The sequence below is a fragment of the Prenolepis imparis genome, unplaced genomic scaffold, assembly GCF_030444845.1.
Source record: "Prenolepis imparis isolate NDT839.2.m4 unplaced genomic scaffold, iyPreImpa1.0 SCAF_11, whole genome shotgun sequence".
NCBI classification, from domain to species: Eukaryota; Metazoa; Arthropoda; class Insecta; order Hymenoptera; family Formicidae; genus Prenolepis; species Prenolepis imparis.
The window spans coordinates 4,544,353-4,566,480 of record NW_028141169.1 but is presented as its reverse complement, the minus strand read 5'-3'; the positions used below and the strand labels follow the sequence as shown (position 1 = coordinate 4,566,480).

Sequence of the window (22,128 nt, the reverse complement as noted above, 5' to 3'; positions counted from 1 at the left end):
GCGTACGATAAATCTACGCATTTACAGTCACTATATACACGCTATCAAATTCTACTTACCTAAGTAATATACAACAATTTATTTAATTTTTAGCCGCCCTATCTTCGGGAATATTTGACGTTGCACAATTAAGTTTGTTTCTCATCCGGTAGCACGAACTTACGTTCTGGGGCATGCAGGGAGGAGATCGCGTATCTTTTTTTTTATTTTTTTTTATTAAGGTTTGCACAACGATCTCTATTTCTTCTGTCATATCATTCTGCTCGTTCGTTTCTCATTATTTCGTTATCATTATAGGCAATATCGCCCACCATTTATTATGGCAGCTTGCTTCGCAATATTATAATAATTATAGTTCGGCACAAAATTTGAATTTATATATCCGCCACAAGCCGTATCTCGCGCGCTCCCTTTCATTTGCAAAAAATTTGCGAATGATGAAAAGAAAATGAAAAGAAAAAGAAAGAAAAAGAATTGGTCTTCTTTTCGTTCTGATCCCTACATGCGGGAACATCACGTTCCACAATTCGTAAACATTGGCTTATTATTTACTTTACCTATACAAGTATATACACATCGTACGACGTATCGCGCGAATGTCAGCGCGTATAAATTCGTAGTTTACAAATTTTCTCTCTATATAAATATGTATCGCCCGCGCGCGATCTCTTCCTTTCTCTCCTTCGCTATTTTCGTATAAGGCCAGAGAAATCGAATTTCTTTTTTTCTTTTTCGAACCATTTCTCGATCGCATGGATACTCGTTCATACAGACGCAAGCTTGTCTAAAGATTTCGACGGCAGCGGGTCGCGCTCTTCTTCGCAATTGTTAAACAATTTGTAAACCTGTCTTCTAGAATCGTCCAAGTAGAACAAGAGAATTCGCTACAAGATCTGAGGAACACCAAGGCCGTAGCAATTCGCGCCGAGGGCGTGTCAGCGGAGCGATTTCGTCGAATTTCTATTGTATTTCGCGATATTAAAGATACACAAGTATCGCGTCGTCGTAGCGTGTCGGACAAATGCGCGTTTCGTCAACAAACGCGTGAATCGCGCGGGGAAAATTCGTCGAAAAAGAGGATTTCAATATTATATGTACAGAGAAACTTGCCCTTTTCCTTTTCGTCATTTTGGAAAGGCTGACATCCGCGTCACCACAAGTTTCGCCGAGGTTTCTTCCGCCTGGGTTCGCCAGCGGGTCGCTTCAGCGACGATGTTCCTGCAGGAATGCCTGCAGGATCAGGCAGAGCAGAAGGTACGTGATACTCGCTGACCGGACGTGGGCATGGCTGTATCCGGAAGCGCGCGTCACATTGAGCAGAACGGAAGCGTCGGCGATCCCTTCCGGCGAACGGACCAGCAGCAGCCACTCTCCCGCGTGAGACCACTGAATCGTCTCGAAACGTAAGGTCGTCCTGTAACACGATTCTGTGCCGCCGTCCTGTAACAGATCAAGACGGAATGTGTGTTTGTAGTTTTGCTTTTCATCGTGTATATGTTTCATTTCTGCGAAAGATCAAGATTACGAGGAACTATATTAATATACATATTTAAATTAATATGTGTTGAGGATTGTCAAATTGACTGTAAAATCAATCAAGCTTCCATTATTCCTAAAATTCGTAATTTATTAAGCACAATATTTTTACGGTTCTATACTCTTAATTGAAAATGACTCTCTGCGAGAGTTAACAGAATTTCTTATTTAGAGCCAGAAGCTACAGAGCACAAATGTTTGCTCAAAATTAACGATATTCACATATCTAGTCATTCTCCCCTCACTTTAAGACGTCAGTCGAGACGCTTTAAAGAAAATTTGGAAAATTTCCTTTAACTGGCCGAGCCGAGAAAATGACGATAGCTACAATTCATGATGAAACGAAGCTCGTAAAGATCTTTATGAAGAACGCTTTCATAGCGCTTTCATGACGTTTTTAACCACTGAGATTTGGTTGCCGCAGGTCAGGTTCCGAACCGAGACATTTTTATCGCATAATGCTCATTAACTCGCGATTCGATAACGTCCATCCAGTCGTTCAGAGTCGTTTTCTTATCAAGCCAGAGGTGCCCTTTTATGTCTTTACGATTAAACTTTCACGTAAAACTTCCGGCCGGAGGAAACTGGGAACTTCCGGCTACATTCTATGTTCTCGCTTCAATTATCCATCTTACCTTCAACTGCTGCTTCTTAGACCATCTCCTCTACCCTCCCAGTCCACACACCCTCTCGATCTTCTGCGCCTTTCATCCTCTTGAAAAACGTTTTATTACTTTCCGCATTAGTACCTATAATGACTCCTCCTTTCTTCGACTTTCTTTCTTTGTTCATGGAAAAATCAATCGTATTAAGCCGGTCATAGGTCCGAGGAACTTCCGGTTTATGGGATAATTGACCCTAATAGGAAAGTTATACTAATGGTCCGTAGAAAGATAAAATAAATATAAAGTTATTTCTTGACGAGTATTCGTACGATTTCAGAAAATTTATTCATCACCGTATATAGCTCATAACTAATCGTGCCATGATTTTCATTGTGTAGATTTTATGTTATTAAAAATACATTTAAAAATATTTTGACATATCAACTTTCTTCTTGCCACGATACGAGTTTGGTATTTCAAGATATATATCACTTCCGCGATATGAAATATTTTTAATATATTACTATAAGTTAAATTAAAAAAAAGTATTTGAAATATTTTCAGTATTTATTGTTAGAAAATAATTTAGTACAAAATCATACTGTCTTAAAATTTGTACACAAAGTATTTTGACTTATTACAATGTTAAAGTATATGTATAAATTTTGTGAAAACACGACATGTCCTTCACCGTGCTTTAATATCTGCAAATTGAGACACTTTTTTAATAATAAAGGAAAAAGAAAGAGAAAGAGAGCATGTGTCAAATGTCAAAATATAAAGCATTTATCCATCAATTTTCAAAAATATGATTTATATTATTTCACACGGAGCCCATAAAAAATATACCATTTGGTAATCGTTATCGTGAGAAATATATATTGGATGACACATGTCATAATTGTATACGTATTCGATATTTTTCTGCTATTGTGAGATTGAAGCGATCGCGATGTCACGTAACGCTTCCATTTTCGATCTTTATTCTAAAACACCACTAGGGCATACAACGACTTCATAAAAGACCTTCATCGTTCCGATCGCAAGAGATATCCGCTCCAATATACACGACATGTCATTGTGTTCTTTTAATATCGAAGCAACGGGGACGTTTTCCTCGCGCATCCATTTTATTGGCAACGCGGTCGGGGATCGAAGAGAAATACGTTTGCGTAATTGAATCAGACTCGCGCTATTCACCGGCGAGACCAATGCCGTTTCTCCGTGATATTTTGTCGCCGCGATTCGAAGCAGACGTCGTCGTCGTCGTCGTCGTCGTCGTCGTCGTCGTCGCGAAGGTCTTCGCGAGTTTTTCGCATGCAAGGAGTCGCAGTTTCTTGCTCCATTTAACCTCGCGTTTCAGCCTTTCCCCATCTCCTTCCCCGATTTCCATCCGGAGGCTCGTGCCTCCCCAGCCGTTGACCCGTTCTACTTGTATTCTCTATTCACGACTTCTGCCCGCATCCTCTCCCTCCTCTCGCTTCTTTTTCTGTTCCTCTTTGAGAATCATCTCCCGTCTACGCTCTTGCTACGTTCTCTTCCTTTTCTTGTTACTTTCATCTCATTCTATCTCTGTGCGCGCACTTTTCCATCTCTGCCTTCTTTACTACGCCGGCATTTTGGCTTCGCTTGTGCCTTCCTCTTTTTCATCTGATCTCTTTCCTTCCTCTCTCACATATATATTCCCCCCTCCACTCCCTTTCTCTTTCACTCTAGTTTGTTCAAACTTTCTCCACTAACACATTCTAACTTTTTCCTGACTTTCGTTTTTTTTTCTCGCTCTCGTGCTATCCCGTCGTCGTCCGTTTGCCTTTACCGTGCTCAGTATTTCTTTGCTAACATATTCTACTTTTTTGGCCGTTCGAGATTTTTCTATCGAGGTTTTCCAACATTTTTCTCTATCTTCTATTAACCTATTCTCTTCGTGAGTTTCTGATCTCGTTTCTGTCGTGCTCGTTTTATTTTTCGTTGCCCCTTTTGCCCCTTTTCAGCATTTCGCTATTCTTATCTGATAACATATTTGAGATTTCTTTCACTTTGACCTATCGCTATTTATTCTGATTTTCTTTCCTCTTTTCGTCTTTGTAACATTTTTAAAAATCCCTTTGGTATATCATATTCTTGCTTTTATCCTTATGTTGTTATAATGTAATTGTAATTCCTTCGGAGTTGATTTATTCGTAAAAATATGCAATAATATTAAATAATAAAATAAGTATAGATTTATTGATGTTACTTTTCTTTCTTTTGCGATACATAATACAATATAAAAATTTTTACGATAACACACAAAGTACATCGTGAAAAAAAAACTTGTGCGTCTTAATAATATCCAACAATAAATTCCCAAATTAATATTAATATCAGTCACTAGGCAATAAACAGCGGAGGCATATCCGCACTCCGCAATATCCAACAATATTATCGCATAATATTCGCGATGATCAGAAAAAAAACCTACGCCAACCATTATCAGTTTTTAACGATATACGCATTTCTCTTTTACATAGATCCCTATCACGATGCTTGTTTTAATTTCGTCGCGCGTTGTTTAAAAATTAAAACCGCTGCAGAAAGTACAGAAAGCGCAAAAACGTTTTATATATAAAATCGCTCTGTAAAAAATGTATTTCTCAAATATTATATCTGCAAGCCATGCATGCAGCAATGCGTGTGTACATACATGTATATTGTATGCCCGCATGATCGCGCTTCCCAATAAAATCTGCAATTTCCAATGGTATCGAGCGAGAGCTAGTCTCGTTACTCGCGCCGCGAAATCAGACTGCGCGCGCGGAGGACCGAAGAGGATCAAACGTTAATAAAAACAAACGCAACACACACCGGGTGCATCGGCAAATCCCTCGCAAAGCTCCGTCGCATTGTTTGCGCCCGCCCGGTCCTGCCGGCGGGACTGAAAAAAATGGTTAATCCGTCCTTTTTATGATGCAGCTATCTCGCGCGGATTCCGTCTCCGCTCGGGCGTGGAGAAAGAAGTTTGCCGGCTGCGGAAATGAAATAAGGGTGTATATGTATTCGCGCGCGCGATGCCGGTCCCTGCATAATACTCCCGTAGTATATGTATGTGTCTCGTCACTATACGCCTGCCGCCACATGCTCTGCATTCCTTTTCATCTCGTTCCCTCCGCTTGCTGCGCGTTTCCGCGACGCGACGCAACCGTGGTTGTTCTAGTTCTCATAGTTGCCCGTTTTCTCTCTCTCCCTCTCTTCTCCCCCATGCCAAGTCGTGTCGCAGTATCTCGGATATCGCGCGAACGTCCGCACCAGGGTAGCGGCATAATTTTCGCGTCAAAGGACTAAACGGGGAGCGTGTAATCCCCGAGCGGATGTACAAACATAATTCGTGTCCATATTATAAAAGATGACGGATTTTCACGTGGAGCGGACGCGCGCGAATCACATTTTTCGCGCAGCATTTTTACAGCGCACGAAAGCACGATATTGCTGGAAAAAGGTCATTCGGACAAATATAAAATTCAAAGTAGCGGGTCGAATAGCTGTATCTTTTTGAAACTTTGCTATTTCACTCAGTTTCTGTGTAATCTCGAGTAGAGTAACGAAAGATAAAGCGTAGGATCTTATGTAAGTAAGAAAAAATATTTACATAAGCAAATATTTCATTATCTTTAACTGTTAAATATTGCTGCAATATATAAGAAATAAATATTTACAAACTATTGATACGTAATCAATGTATTTCTTGTGCAGTTTTGTTACGGAGCGTTTGTTGTTTACTGTGCAAAGATTGCAATTTTTATATTCACTATTTGCAATTACTTCCCTTCTCTAAAGTGGAAACATATGACCGATGAAATGCACTTGGAAAGTACAATATCAGTTAGCTTACTCTCGCAGAAATTTTGCTCCGTAAAATAAAAATGTATTTCACAAAGAAAATACAAACCGATCACATATATTACGACATTGTGATTAATATCGATAAAAGTAATCAAACATTTATTTTTATATAATTGATGAGATAAATAAGCAATCATTTACAGCGATAATAACATTCTGAATCTGAAAAAAAACTGACATTCCCCGTATTAATTTCGTTATTATTAATATTTCAATTGCAAATTTATTTAACACATAATGCATTTACAATTAAAAGCATTATGAACTGATTAAAGTAAAATATCATTTCGCAATCTTTAACCTTTTCTTATTCGGAGAAAAAATGCAAATCGGCCCCTACTAAATTATTCTTACGCGTTTCAATAACGTAGCGTTATACAATAGATTGCAAATTAATCTAATAATTAGAGATCAAGTATATTTATGTAACCTAAATTTCAACGTTAATCTTTGAACGAGTAGAGGAACCCCGAAGATATACGGGCGCGCAAGCAATGTTTGATGCAGCAAGACATGCAAATTTACCTCGATTGCGAGAGCTCGGACCCCGTCGTGAGAGGGTGCATCTGGTGTGTACACGCGCTTCTCCGACATCCAGAGAACCTTGGTGTAACTCGGCTCGGCGCAGAACTCGACGATAATGTCTAGGGGCTCACCCTCGTTCGCCGTCACCATCTGACTCGGCGGATGAACCATGGGTCGGCCTGCAACGAAAATAAACAGGCGAACCGGTTAACCTTTGTTGAATCGGGGGCGCAGCCACCCTACCCATCGCGATCATAAATCTACCCTTCGTCGCCACGGTAGGCGCTTTTTGTGCGTTTGCTAAAAGCTTCATACCTTATTAACGACGTAAATTTCCATCCAAACGATCCTTCACGATTTTCTTTCAATCGCGAGAACGCGCGCGATGATTAAAGTTGTCGAGTGTTTTTTATAGTGCTTTTTCGGCGCATTCATCATTGTCATCGTTTTGTTTCTGGCATGTTAAAATTCAAGGGTGGCAAGTCGGGAGATGAGAGACCGATAGATGCTAGTATAAATAAAAGGCAAAATAGCGAAACACAAATCGATAACATATCGCGATAATTGATTCTTCTATCGTCATTTTTGCGAGTTTACGCGCGTGTGCGCGTAAACGATCTTTGTTTTTTTAAATTATTATTGACGGAAATTTTTTGATCGATTACGTGGCAACAACGAAACTTAAAATTGCACGACGTTAATAAAATACAATATTTAGCACAATCAAAGATAACATTTTTTACGAACTAGATTGATGTTTTTCATAGAAGAGGTTTTTCATAGATTGCCACTGGATTTTTGATTGAGTGATATAAAGTGTTAATGTAGGCTAATGACCGACCATTAACGAAAGATTAATGATGTCGTGATGACAGATATAGAATTTGTTCGCGTCACGTGTATTTTCTACATTTTCTGCACTTAAGGCAAGTTTTTCAAAATTTTATTTCTGAAGGAAAAAGAAAGCACACAAAAGTGTACGAAAATATAGAAAACGTACGACGTTTTACGGTCGTTCTTAAATGTTCTTTTAAAATGTTTTAAACATTTTAGAGATTTCGATTTCATCGCTTTCATTTTTTATTCATATTTAACCAACGTGACATTTGACAGCCAATTCTCTCACGCTTTTGTCACATCGCGTTTATAATAATTATTTATCGACCATTTATTTTAAGTAACGAATTAAAACATTAAACAGATGATATAAAATTAAACTTGTCTCACTTTTCTAGAACGAAGTGATAGATAGATATTACTGTAACACGATAAATTTCTAAAAAGTTCTGGAACCGAAATATACGACCTTAAATATATGACCCCTCCTGAACCCGTTCCCGGCCGTAAATCCGACCTTCGGTGACACTTCCGGTGCAAGGGAATGACCCGGAGAGAGGAAGGATGGGGGAATCGCCGATTAGCACTACTGGCACCTCCGGCATCTGCCTCCCTCTTCTGTTTACTAGCATCTTCTGCCTCGTTAACGGTGAGAAATGGTCTCGATAACCGTATTAATAGGACGAAACAAAAGGAGCATGGATTGCATAACATAAGTCGGCGTCTTCTATAAGAGTCATTATTAAGTGCGATCGGAGATGAAGTCGCGGTATCTCTTTTTTATCCCTGCCGATTATGCCTTTGCCTCGTATAGATAATATTCATACGAAATACTGTGCAAATCATTAAGAATTTCATCGGAATTTTGTACAGGCTAGCTTATCCACATTTTTTACGTACAAATTATTGACAAATCGGAAATTGATTTTGTTTGATAAAAGAAATGTTGATATTAAAACAGTCCTCGATTATAAAGAATTAAAAATATAATAACTCTAAGAAAAATAATTTCTAAAATTATATTATTTCGTCGTACGTTTTGTACAAGTCGTGCGTTTATGAATTAAAAGAATCTAAAATAGACGTAACCAGTAACAAGGCATCGATTAGAGCTGCAAATCAAAAACAAATATCTGTTCGACCTTAACCAGTAAACGATAACAAGGTTAAACAATCTATACTATAAAAAAAAAAAACTATAACGATATTTAACGACGAGATGAATACGGTGAAACAATGCATGCGCGATAATACGCACCGGCAAAACCTAACGTTCCAATATAGGAATCCCAATTTTGTAATAATCGAGTATATTGTGTTTCGAGTTCTTTTTTAAATATGCTCTGTTGAACCATGGTATGGAAATATCGTAACAATTTTTTTTTACATCGACGCGTGTCGATTCATACATTTTTTTTATTTACAGATAGAAGGGAACTTGGAATTAAAATTTTAACGAAAAATATCTGACTGTAACATTTGTGATAATTCAAATCCGTATTTACTGTGTGCATCGAGTGCATTAAATCTGAAATTTGAAATTATATTCTTCACAATTGAATCTATTTCTATCATATTAAAGTTTTTTTAGTAATTATTAATAATTGCAATAACTTTTTCCGAAATCAACAAAATAATCTGATGATGAATTTTAATGATAGTTTAAAATTAATTTATAGTGTCACTGTTTTATACGTTTATATGACAGTGCGGAGACATGCAATGCGGTTCACAACGCAGAAACTTGGCGTCATACGGCAATGCAAGCAGCCCGTAGTCATGTTACCACGACGACGTTGTAGAACGCTCGCGTGCACAAATTGCAATCATGGGTTTTCGATTTCCCAGCCTCAAGGTGATCGCGATTTCGCAAATTGTCTTGCGTGCGTTACAGTTCGAATTTCTTCTCGTCTCGGCTATAGAGGTTTGGCGATAAAGTCCCGGCTTCGCGAGTTAGTGTTTCTGAGTCGGAAAATCAGAGGAGATTGTGAAGTCTTGACGAAATAAGATTTTCTTTATTTTTCCTCGGCTTTTAGCCTTGAAGAAAATTTTCACCCAAATCGGACGAGGGCATTTCTTATTGTACAGTAAATTAGGCAAAAACGAGGCTCTGAGCTTTAGGCGGCAGCGCAAATGTCCTTGAATTTTCTTTATAGCTGGATTAAACGGCTATATTGCTTTAGTGATTGCAATAGCGAATTTAAAAAGTAGCACAGAATCGTATAATCCGGTGTAATTTATTTCTTAATACTGCGCATCTTTCCTCCCTTCTCTTTCTGCCTGTTATATAATACAATAAATTACGTAGGAAACTTATTCTTTATATTCACAGATTCAATAATATATAATAATAAAATAATGTTTATTAATACAAAAAGTTTTGAAAATTTTAATGTACATATATGCAGGATATCTGAAAGAAAAAGAAATGGAAATTATTGTCCTCTGTCCACTCGTATGACCGATTATCTCGTAATCTCAAGCAAATGCTCAAAATGGTTGGCAGTTGCCATGACAAATTGCACGATATTATCGGTTTTATCTACGCTCTTTAGACAATTGAAGCGTGGATGTCGCCGTTTAACCTCGGTAACTATCTCTCTTTTTCGGCTCATTTTCCACCTCAGGGCAAGCGCTCGTCCATCGACCACCCCCTTTCTTTCTCAACGGGCTCTCTCATTTGCACGGCTCTCCTGCTATGTAGAGCGAGCTCTCTGACCCCGACCGTATAGAGGTGATCCGTATAGAGTGAACAGAAGCGGAACAGTACAGGCAAGCAACCGCAGCATCGTTCATGAATATTCCTACGGCTGAAATTGCTCGAATATCTTGAATGTGGTTGTCTCTGCGGCAAGGAGCGAGTCTTTTTGCCATCCTTCCGTCAGCCTCGCTTTGCTCGGCGCTGACGGAAGAACGTGTAGCTCATATATGGGCTTCCTTTCATCAGCGCTCGATTTTTTCTAAACATTCTTACGCACTTATGATGGCACTGTTCTAATATGCAAATTATGCAAGTGCGTGCTAGCTGCGTCACATGCCACGCATGATCCACATACCGCAATTGCACCTGCAGAAGCGATAGAACAAGGCTAAAAATTTTGGCTAAGTAAAATATATTAAAATGAAAACTTTAGAGAGAGATTTTTCGGAGGTTTATTTATAATTTATGAATAGGTAATTTCTTACTAAAAAACTACTGAAACTAAATTTTTTACAGGCATAAGTATATTGCATAATGAAAATGTAGTATATAATTCTATAAATTCAATTTCATATTCAATATCTCCGCGAACATTTTTTGTTTGCTAATTCTTTCATATTTTTTCACCATGATTGTTACATTCAAATTATTCGTATGATATCAATTCTCTCACACTTATTTTGTATTTATTTTTGTCTTTTATAAACAAATTGTGACAATTACATAATATGCAAAGTTATTTCAAGTTTTTTTTTTAACATGGCAGAATGTCAAAATGTATAATGCAATAAATGCCACAATTATTTGTAATGCAAAACGGAAATTCTCGTGCGAATTATGCGCTCGGAATACAGTAAAATTGAAGAAGAAATGTCATAAACAAAATGTTGGAGTGGGCCGATGTGTGCACGCCATTTGGTTTCATAGTGCGTACTCGCGATAACGATTACGAGGGTGTTAACGATCGCTAGTCGATAAACTTGAGCAAGGAAAGCGGAGTAAGAAAATTCGCGAGCTGCGTTCAACTACGGGGCATGTCGCAAATGGGTTTTCTCTTCAGAAAATTTCTTTTCCCGAATGACACTCTAAACGCACCGCGACGTTACCGGAAAGAATCTCTTAGCAAGTTAAATGAATCGCAAACGATTGCCTATAACAGCAATGTGATTCATTTCATTGTGCGCCGCCGTCGGAAAGAACTTCGATGGAAACGATCGTCAAAGTAACGAATTTCCTCGTGACGACTCGGCGTCGTATCGTTCGCCTTTAGAATCGAGGACTTGCACTTTGTTCGCCACGAAGTTTAGATCGATAGCGACACGGATTTGAATCTTCTTGCTGAACATTATCCATCCATTTAAGGAAATTACGGATCAATGACCCGTATTTCCCGTTATCGGCGATTTTCACGATAATTTCTACGCATAGTACGTATGTGTGTTAAATGATAATTTTATAGATATTATTAAATATATTATTTTTGTTTAAACTGTCAATTTTACGACAAATTGAAAAGTACTATAAAGATTTTTTATATTTGTATATTTAAAAATAATATAATTATAAATATTCGGATAATTTTTAATTATCTCAATCTGTATTTAAAATAGAATCAATTACTTCTTATATAAATGCATATATAGGGTATATATTAAAAAAATAATTGGTTTTAAACTTCACTCAAAAAAATGGTTTTGCAATTGTAGCAAAAATTTTTTAAGTGCAAAAAATTAACTGAGGTAGACAAATGATTAGCACATACTGCAATATCGTATATATTTTGCACGTAATCAATCTAAATGACAGAGACAGAACTAAAAAATTCTATCTGTGACAAACGATATTCTATCAGATACAAAAAATAGCGATAATTTTTGTTGCGACATCTAGAAATTTTTTTGCGTGTTAATCTACTAGAATTAAATTTATAATCTTCCGAAAGCAGAAATATTATTGCAGCTGTAATCCACTTTGTAGCAATCCATTATTAAATTTCTATTTACAGAGTGAAACACCGTCTAAAGAGATATTTTCTGCAGAATAAGAATATTTCACAAAAGTGCAAGCTAATATCTCCTCTTTAAAAAAAAAAAAGAACACATTGTTTTATTTCGATATTGCGATAAATTTTCACGCGATGGTCGCGATGGCACCTTCCTGTGTGATGCTTTATCGTTAAATCATGAGATAAGCCAAGCTTCCAATGGCTGCTCCAATTTACGTTCACGTTCCACTTAGGCGAACAAATAATGCATGCGAGAGAAAGCGATCGAGCAGAGAGCGAGAGAGAGAGAGAGCGGAATATTCGTCGTGGCATTAAATAAATTTCACTTGCAAACATTTTGTTTGATTCGAAATCTATCAATGAAATTGTTACCGCGCGCGACGCAACAAATTATTCTCTCACGTTCGCGCACGAACATAACAGCTCGCTAATTAATTCGTTAATTTCCAATTCCGAAATCCGAGAAGACGGCAGCGGCGCGTTGCGCATTGGATGACAGCAACTACTCAATGTACATGTCACGATTACCGCAAGACTGCAGACATGCTCCGTGTATCGACGTGCGACAAACTCCTCAGGGGAATTCTCAGGAGAATTCTCAGGAGACGATCCGAAGGCATAATATTCAGCGACGTTCAAAACGAAGGCATCCTCGTCGATTTAACAGGTCGCATCAGAAACCGTTCGTATAATGCGTTAACTCTGATAGCTCGCTTCGATCGTTTAATGCTCGATGACGTTCATCCTATTTGACGGAAATATAGTTTCGCACTTTTCGCCAAGGTTTCCCGACTATTATGGCGATCTTATGGGGAGAGAGATCGATCTGCATTAGAATTACATTGTAATTTATTGCATATCTTTCTCTCTGCAAATCACCAGAGATCATAATGCATGAAATCAGTTGGTCTGATATAATCGATGATCCGAGGAAAATATTTTTCAACAATTTCTCACACACTGAGCTAGAATTTCGGGAAAAACAAAGAGAAGGGTAGGAAACCTTGACACGAGAAAATCGCATATCTTTGGGGGGAAACGATACATCCCGGAAAGTTCTAACGTTATCCGTGCGAGGATTCACTCGGTTACTCGTACTTCAAGACGATAAGCATCAATGCTCATTCAGAGCCTGTGACACGAGGCGGTGCCATTGTTTCAAGATTTTAATAGATGATAGCAGTTATCTGTTCATTGTTCTCTGTACATATTAAAATCATCGAAGTGGTCCTTGCGAGTTTCACTGACGTTGAAGCTGAATTAACAATTTTTCGTCACATATGATTTTTAGGCGACTTTCATATTTGTCATTGCTTCCTCCTTTATTTAAGCTTTTATCTTGTCTTATATGTGTGATAATATTAAAATAGTACTATCTCTCTTTGAAATTAGAAGACAATTTTTTTAATTGTACAGAGAAGAAGAAGAAGAAAATCTGATTACAAAATTATTTAAAACTTAAAATATAGATATTAAGAATATAAAGGCTCCTTCTATAATAAATATAAATTGAGAATTAAGAAGGCTATAGGAGCCGTACGCGGTTTTCGGTGCGTTGATTCTAACGAAATTTTAATTTTTCGTTGGAATTAAATACTTAAAATATAGTTTCCAGACTTAATTTAATGTGAGCCTTACGTGAACAAAATATTAAGCGGAGCTCAATTAATTCATCAAGATCGAAAGTTGTTAACAAAGATAATATATGCAATTAAATTTCTAATAAAAAAACATTTTCTCATAATTCGAGCAAGAATATTGAACTGTTATTATGTTTTTATAACATTCTGAACATCTTTTTCAAGCCTCGATATCGTCGAGGGTTCAAAAGCTTAAAAAATATTCTTTCATGGAACGCGACTATGAAATGGCTCTCAGAAGAGATCGTGCGAATATTTACATTGGGATATCATCGCGTCGTTTCGATTATTCGGTTCCCTTCTACGATATCAAAAATTCTTTTTACAAGTCCCTTCACGCGTGACGCGACGGACGACCGATTATGCTCGAAGTAAAAGCGAAGCGGAAACTTAAATTGAAGCTAGCCGTCCGTCCTTCGTGCTTTCAATTTGTCCTAAGTTAACACTGACGCGGTTCAGCGGCCGTGTATTGCCTCTTCAGCTTTCTCCTGGCTTTCGTTTTTCCATTTCTTCAGAAACGCCGAGCGATATACTATAGTGCTCTGTCCTCGAAAAGATCCGCGAAAAGGGTGAGGACACCCTTGCCCTCGGAAAGCGTCCCTCTCGAGGGACGATAAGGGATCGAGTTCGTAATTGTGTCAAAAGAACGAAGTCCGCGAACTTACGCCCCTTCCGCGACTCCGTACCCTCGCAATAAACTTTAGAAACCGTCGAAAAACGCCCGAAGGGATGGATTCGATATTACTGTCATCGCATACGCGATGAAAAACGTTCAATTCTTTTCTCTCGATTCCTCACGATTTCGGCGATCTATTTGACCCGAGGGGCCGCATTTTATCGGCAGAATGTGGTTGATTTCGGTATTCATACGATACTTTTGGGAATGATCTCGCGTGAAATTATTCACGCGACGGCTGATATGAAACTGTTTCTATTGCCGAATTTAAAGCGGAACATTGAATTCGCAATGCTACATCATTGAAAACGCTATTGACAGTTTGTATTTCGCTATTATCAATATCTATTGCATTATTAACACGTATATATTTTATACTGACTGATGAAAAGATCAACAAGTTTTCAATCCATAGAATTTTTTCTTTTCGTAAAAACATTTATCCTTTAATCTTTAATACATTAAATTTGTCTATCGTGATTTGGCGCAGCGCATCTTCTTTCTTTCTCTCGTCTCAATCTCTTTTAATCTTTGATAAAGATAATGAGTGTCAGCTAGCGTCTTAGGTCTTAATATTACCTGTCTCTGATGCAGACTTTTTTCTATCCTCGTCCATTATGTTTCTTTCCTTCTACCCCCCCCGACCGGTAGCTACCCCGACTATTTCCTTCAAGTACTATCATTACCATCAGCGCAGCATCCGTGTTCCATCCGTGCATACCACGTGTTCATCGTTACTTCTCTTCCTCGGTCCCCGAGGACATCGTGTGTACGCCCCGCAGGACTTCCACTTTCCCTCTAATAAGTTTATGCATTGTTCTCCCTCCCTAGTTGGTGCTTCCTTTTTACAGCCTTGCCGCGAGTACGCGGAAAGTATTTTTGCCGGAAAATACTTTTTCTACTTTCCGCGACGTGAACAGAAAATTATCATCTCGCTTATTTCTAAAGAATTTCAGTACATATATTAACGTAAAATTATATCCTTACTGCTTTTGAAATATTTAAGACCATTTTTCCCCTAATATATATAACACTTTTAATTTCTCTTAAAAAAAAATCTTAAATTCTTTCTGAAAAGAATATTAAAGATTTAATAAAAATCATATTCAATATACATATACACTTTAGAATCATATTTATATATAGCGCTATATTTAATAAGTATAAGTATATTTCATGTAATTTTGTTGTGACAAAATTTTTGAATTTTTGTGTACATATTTACGTGGGTGTATGCATATATACCATTTGTACAGTTCTCGCTAAAATTAATGTCGCGATCGACGGCGCCTCCTTTCTTCTCCGGCGCGGATAATTGTCGCGTCGCGCGAACGACGCGTTTATCAAGCGAAGTGCCATCCGGTAAGAGTTTTACGAGAAACTTTTCTCAGCCGCGAGGTCTCACTCTCGTAGCCGGCAATAATTTTATTTACAGCCGGCTACACCGACATTTACGCGGCTTCGCATGGGCTCGGAACTTACGCTTCCGTGTTAAAGTTACGAGTGTCACGAGATGAAATTTACGCGCCGCGGCAGCGGCGACGCGAATTACATGTATTGCGTGTACGGTGGCCAAGTTTTAAAGCTTAGCTCCACGACACGGTGTTTCGGATGACATTCGTCGAATAATCAATTAACCCTTCGCGTTCAGCATTAAAACGAAGGTATTTGTAATTAAACTAGCGATGCTACTCTTTTGAAAAACATTAACGGGGTAAAAGGCCGATATGATGGGATATAAAGCGCAGTCACATTTATGAATGGATGAGAAATAGGCTGTCAGTAACGCGTCGTAAAATGTGCGGCGGAATTGGCCAGCCAGCACGATAGCTTTCTCGCAAAAATGCGTCGTTATTTCTCGACCTGACGATTTTGGCATTTTGTTGTCCGCATTGTTCGCCGATAACTTTTGGGCGTTTCCCGTCATGTATCACACAGTACGCCATTGTTTGAAGTACTAGAACCTTGGCACGGTGAGTCTGCTAATTATCGCTATGCGATGATTATAGACAACAAAGCGTAGAAAAAGTTCAAAAGGTTTTGTATAGCAAGCAATATATAGTTGTCAATATTGTAGAATTATCAATTATTGAGATGTTATATTTTAATGAGAAATTATATTACCAAAGTAAAATTATGAAACTATAATGATAGAACGTCAAGAAAAAAAAATTCAAAAAGAAGAATAATTGACAAAAAATAAGAGATTTATTTTTTTTAATAAAAAAAGGAAGGCTTGATACGTGTTAAAAATTAAAAAGAAAGTAAAATTATATCGTACATTATATATCTAAAATATTTGTATTATAATAAAATAACTCGTAAGAAGTTAAATTTCTGATACTACCTTCAAAAAAACGTTTAGCATTTCTCACTGCTTTTTCTGCTATCGATGTCGATACAATGATATTGGCTACGTGAAAAATTAAATACTAAACGTAAAAACTTAAAAACTGAAAGCATACAAGGGATACGTTGTGCTACTGGCTCTATGCACGAAATATAATACGAGAGAATGGAATGGAATTGGCAGATACGTATCAGACACAGCATCCTTTTAGTTACCGGACAGCAGCGAGAGATGAAAAAGAGAAGCGAAGCAATGCGTAAGAGCGGGAAAAACATGGTGGAACCCTGCGGCGCCTTAATCGCATTTTTCCTTTTATTTTCGATCGTGGCCGATATCGTCGCGCGTTGGAGAGTCACAAAAGCCGATTTCGCGGAAATAATTCAGCCAGGAGGCTGAATAGGCCGACGGGTAGATGAGAGAGACGCGAGCGAGAAAGCTTTAACTTTTATGTGCGTCGCGAGAAACTCAGTCTCCTTTCGATCGACGACCTCTGACCTTAGTCACAGGTCTCCTCCGCATGGAGGAAATCAATCGCGAGGCGGGTATACGTCGCGATTCGCGCTGAGAAATGTTACTATGTCGACAGAGATTGCGGAAGTGGAGGGGAATAAAAAAAAGACGAAGAACGGAAAGACCTTTTGCGGCGAGCGAAATTGTGAGGCGCGAAATTTCCCGAGGCGGAACGACATTGCCGCGCGAACTTGTCGGGATAATGTAGGTTAATCCCTTAATCGGGGTTATTAGATAAAATTTTATCCTCCAGGCTTTAAGCCAGTACTTTCGCTGACTATCCTTGTGTGTCCGCGCAGACACACTAATGTACCCTTATTAAATACCTAATAACGTTTATGAGTTAATTCACTTTCCGAGAATTGTTAAAAAGTCATCCGGCTAGGAAGCTGCAGAATGGAGAGTGCGGAGAGTGCAATTGTTCCTGTGTTATAGTAATGTCTTATATTGCCTTTATTGTGGACAGCAGAATTATAAATTTCTTTTTACTACATATTTGCGATGTTATATTAAAAAGAACTAGTAATGCTAATTAGAGTGCAGCTATTGCATTCTACAACATATCATGTTGCAACGTTGAAAATATGTCATGTTAATATTTTGCAATAGATAAAAAGCTTAATATTTTATGTTCAACATATTTGATACACATGTTCAAATGTTGGATTAAAAAATAATAATATGTTATAAATCACTATTTAATTGTCAGGTTAATTTTCACACGATTTGTCTTAAAATGTCTCACATCGCATTTTTTTTTGTTATATATTAGATTATAACTTTCGTTTTAGAGAACACGTCCAAACCGATTTGCTGCTATCCTTCAAACTGGCTTTTATATTATCGATATGCTCGGTCAGCTCCACTTCGGTTAGTGAGAAATACACGTTCGGCGTGCTTGAAGGAAAAGGGAAGTACGCGATGTACGACGCAGCTGGGCAGTTTCTCGATTCGATATATTATCACGAAGTGAGAGAGAGAGAAGCGGGGCGAGCATACATATAACGCACATTTGTTCACGATGTCTGGATTCATTCCGCATGTATAGGCTCCTACATGTGCATATGTATATATTTTAAAAATAAATTTTCTTGACGGCGAAAAAGAAATTCGAAACTCTCATCATAAATAATAAATGATAAATTGAAAAATACGATTCTTAAATGATGTTCTGGTTTAATTTATAATTTTTATGATTTTAATTAATTTAATTTTTTCCACAGCATTTTTTACATAAAAAATGTTTATTATTTTTCCTAAAATTTCTTAACAAAGCATTGTCTCTAAGGTAACTATTTTTCGTGAGATAAATGCTTTTTATAAGCGAGAATGAAGAAAAGAAAAATTAATCTAACAGGAAACGATAACACAATAACGCCACATCGACGATAATACCAACAAGCAATTATACGACAAAGTTTTAATATTCAAAATACAATTTGTGCGAATCCGAGGGAGCGCTGTAATTACGTGTTCTAATTTAGGGATTAAAATACGCGAAGATATGAAAATTCTTCGGCGTGCTTGGAGCGCGTGATCGCGCGCGTAATACCAAGGACGATAATTGAAATTGGATACGAAGGGAGGACTCGGTTAATAAAGCCAATTACGGTGATTCCAAAGAGATAGGAGAGAGCGTCAACGTCGATCCTCCGAGAAATAAGGAAGCATTTCTTCTCTCTACCCCGTCCTTGCGCTTTGACAATGAATCGTCCTGAATTGCATAACGGTGGAATCCTCGAGCCTCGTAGATTCTATAGAATAAAAAAAACTAGCGTCGCCGGAACGCGCGGAATATAATACGCAATTATTCATCAATTAATCGGATGATCGTGCAGTTTCGTTTTTCAGCGCGGTAGAATAAAATTCAATTCATAAATCAATGCGTACGATGGAGTTCGCGATAATATCTATAACGAAAGACGCTGTATGAAATACAACCAGCTTTACCGCGAGTAATTAACCCGGTTTAATTTTAAAATTAACGCTACGCGAGAATTCACTTTTTATTTTAATTTTTTCAGGATGAGAAACAGATGTGAAAAATGAAATAGTGGATAATCGAAATATGTAATATTCTTAACCCGAGCAATACATGCGTGTGTCTAAAATATGCTTAAAATTATTAAATTTAGGTTCATTCAAAGAAAACCTGTTATATTTTCATGCAATTTTAATCAAACTTTTTGTACATTTATTTTTCTTCGTATTTAGTAAATATGCATGTATTTAAAAATAAAGAGAGAATTTAAAAATTCGTTCAATTTAAAATTAGTATATATTTTAAATATTATATTATAAACATTATATTATAAATATTATATTATAAATATATTATAAATATTTTTTAGAGAGTTTCGTCTATAAAAATGTTACAACATTTGCAGATTTATCGTATGTAAAAATAAAACTGCATGTAAAAACTCTAAAATTTTTTGCAAAGGCTAAATATAGTTTCATCTTGATATTTAATGTCGATTGTACGATAAAACTTAATAAAGTAGATTGAATTTTTGCGATGTGCGATATTCATTGACGCGGTTATAAAGACTTCTTATCAAGTTCTCGCTTCTTTCAAAACTAGCAGTAACAATCGAGATTTCATGGAGAGACATGAACGCGAGGAAGAGGACAAATCCCGCGGGCCGATACGTCGTTTTCCCGACTATCGGTTCGCATCCAACTTTTCCTACCCTTTTTCAAGAGCCGGCAGATGTAGGTGGATGGCAACAAGACAAATTATCACGACGTTCTGGATATTCGCCCTCTTCGCTCGCGCTGTCGTGGCGTTATCGTCCCATAAAAATTCGCGCAATGTCGGAAAAGTATGTGAGAATAAGAGCACGGACGCCGTATAAATGTATAGGACAGCTAAAACACACGATGGATTCAAAAACACTTCTATTTTATTGCTATGCTTTTAACCGAATAGTTGCGCATTGCTGACTGACGTAGGTACAATCAACAAAACACCTGCCATTCAAACATTCGATGCTTTGATCGCTTTGATTGAAGTGTAAAATAAAATGTCAATAAAATTTGTCACTTATAATCAAAATATCTTACTTCCATATATATATTTTTTTCTCTCTTTATTTTCAATTGTTTGATTAAATGTATTTTTTACATATTTATTAAAGACATTAATTTTTTACTATAAAATTGTAGTGTAATTCATAGGTTCATTAAATGTATATGACTTATATGAGAGCCTTATTAATTTCTTAATTGTATATTTTACTTAATTGTTATTTATACATATATATATATTCTTTACAATATGATTTTGACATGAGAGAATACAATTTTATTATAACTTTATTATATAACATTAAACCTATTTGTTAGTTGATTATATGATAACACCTTTTATCGTCTTTTTTCGCGAAAATTTATTTTTAGGATACTTTACTAATTAGAATGAGTCGGAAAGTAGTTTGCGTTAAGTAGTTCTTATAAACGTATAGAAAGACTTGTCGATATTTCGATACTGTTTGTTCAGAAATCTTCAAATGTCATGTTGATTGAAATAAAACATTGTTTTGCGAAAAATTTACTGATGAAAACATTGTTTATTCATTATGCTGCATACTTTATAAAAAAGAAGACATCATGAATAAATGATTCTTTAGCATGTTTAATGCTAAAGATTAGCATTAGCAGATTTTGAAGAACTCTCTTCAGAGAGCAAAGTTAAAATTTAATAATGTCTTTCATAAATTTTTGGAGAAAAGCAAAAGCATTCTAAAACGCTGAATAAGGCAAGTTAGCTTTTATAATACCTAAGTTGCAAGAACTCTCTTGCTTCTAATTAATTATTGCGAACGTGGCAATTTTTATACTGCAGTGTCAATATATCCTGATGATATTAATTATTCCAAGACTTCTTATACTGCAGATGGCGCGAGAATTTGTTGCAGCAGTATAGTCAAAGTAGATTATTTGTTGCCGAAAATAGTTTTTCTCTGGGCTTGACATCAAAGAGATTTAAAAGACTAACGAGCTACACTCATTCACTTTTTTATTATTTAACAGAGTCATATAGAAAGAGCAATTCAAAGTAGTAGCATAAATTACATGGAATATTATAGCGTATGTTTTTATGATGGTATTAATTAAATTATAGAATTAATTAAGTTTCCGAGAATACTGTATAATTTAACATTAAATTGTTTTAATATCTAAAGTTTAGTAAGAGAGCCAAAAGAGAAATACGTAATACAACAAATGCGTTTGTTATGATTTCAAAAAATTCGCGATTTTTATCATGTGTATCTTGATTTGAAAGTCAAAGGTACCCACATTACCTGCGCGTTTCAGAAGAGAAAACAGTAGCGGCAGAATCGCAAAGTTTTAATGAAACAACATGGAACTATAAGGGATATCAAGCCCGACAATGTTATATGGAGCACGTAGAAAAGTTTGACGATACCGAAATGACAGCGTTATCACACCGTAGCACACGTGTACACGACGCCTCGGAACTTTAAATCGAAAGAGTCGGTTATATATATAAAGGAAAGGTATGCACCGGGGTTCCCCGGCACCGACTGCACTGTCCGAACGAGTTTTCGGCTCGTCAGGATGCGACGAGAATCTATATACGAAAACCATCACTACCATGACTTCCCCGGCGTGACGTCTGTTGTGAGACTTTTACGGATTCGAATTACTTTACTTGCGTCGGATGCGGAATCCGAGAAGCTCAAGTGCATCTCAGGACCATCAGTAATTTTGCCGATCCGGTTACGAGTGCGCAAAAAGGACGCACTTAAGTATATCTCAAAAAGATTTCGTTTCGGACGAGATCGATTGGAGGTTCGCGACATTAAAAAATATTTGAAATATTTATAATACCTGCAAC

The 22,128-nt window shown here is 37.0% G+C and overlaps 2 protein-coding genes across 11 annotated transcripts in view; one reads left to right on the top strand and one right to left on the bottom strand.

Annotated features, from left to right (window-relative positions):
• The window catches only part of LOC145942934 (uncharacterized), a 206,574-nt gene that overhangs the window by 95,818 nt on the left and 88,628 nt on the right, over nt 1–22,128 (top strand). The gene's annotated exons all lie outside the window — the stretch shown is intronic.
• The window catches only part of Tei (irregular chiasm C-roughest protein teiresias), a 328,890-nt gene continuing 307,135 nt past the window's right edge, over nt 374–22,128 (bottom strand). For all 10 annotated transcript variants that reach the window (XM_083050429.1, XM_083050438.1, XM_083050437.1 and 7 more), the window contains 2 exons: nt 6,546–6,724; nt 374–1,440 (listed from right to left, as the gene is read on the bottom strand). In XM_083050429.1, coding sequence (XP_082906555.1) covers nt 1,204–1,440; nt 6,546–6,724 — 416 coding nt within the window. In that variant the 3' untranslated portion in view covers nt 374–1,203. The remainder of the gene's footprint in view (nt 1,441–6,545; nt 6,725–22,128) is intronic.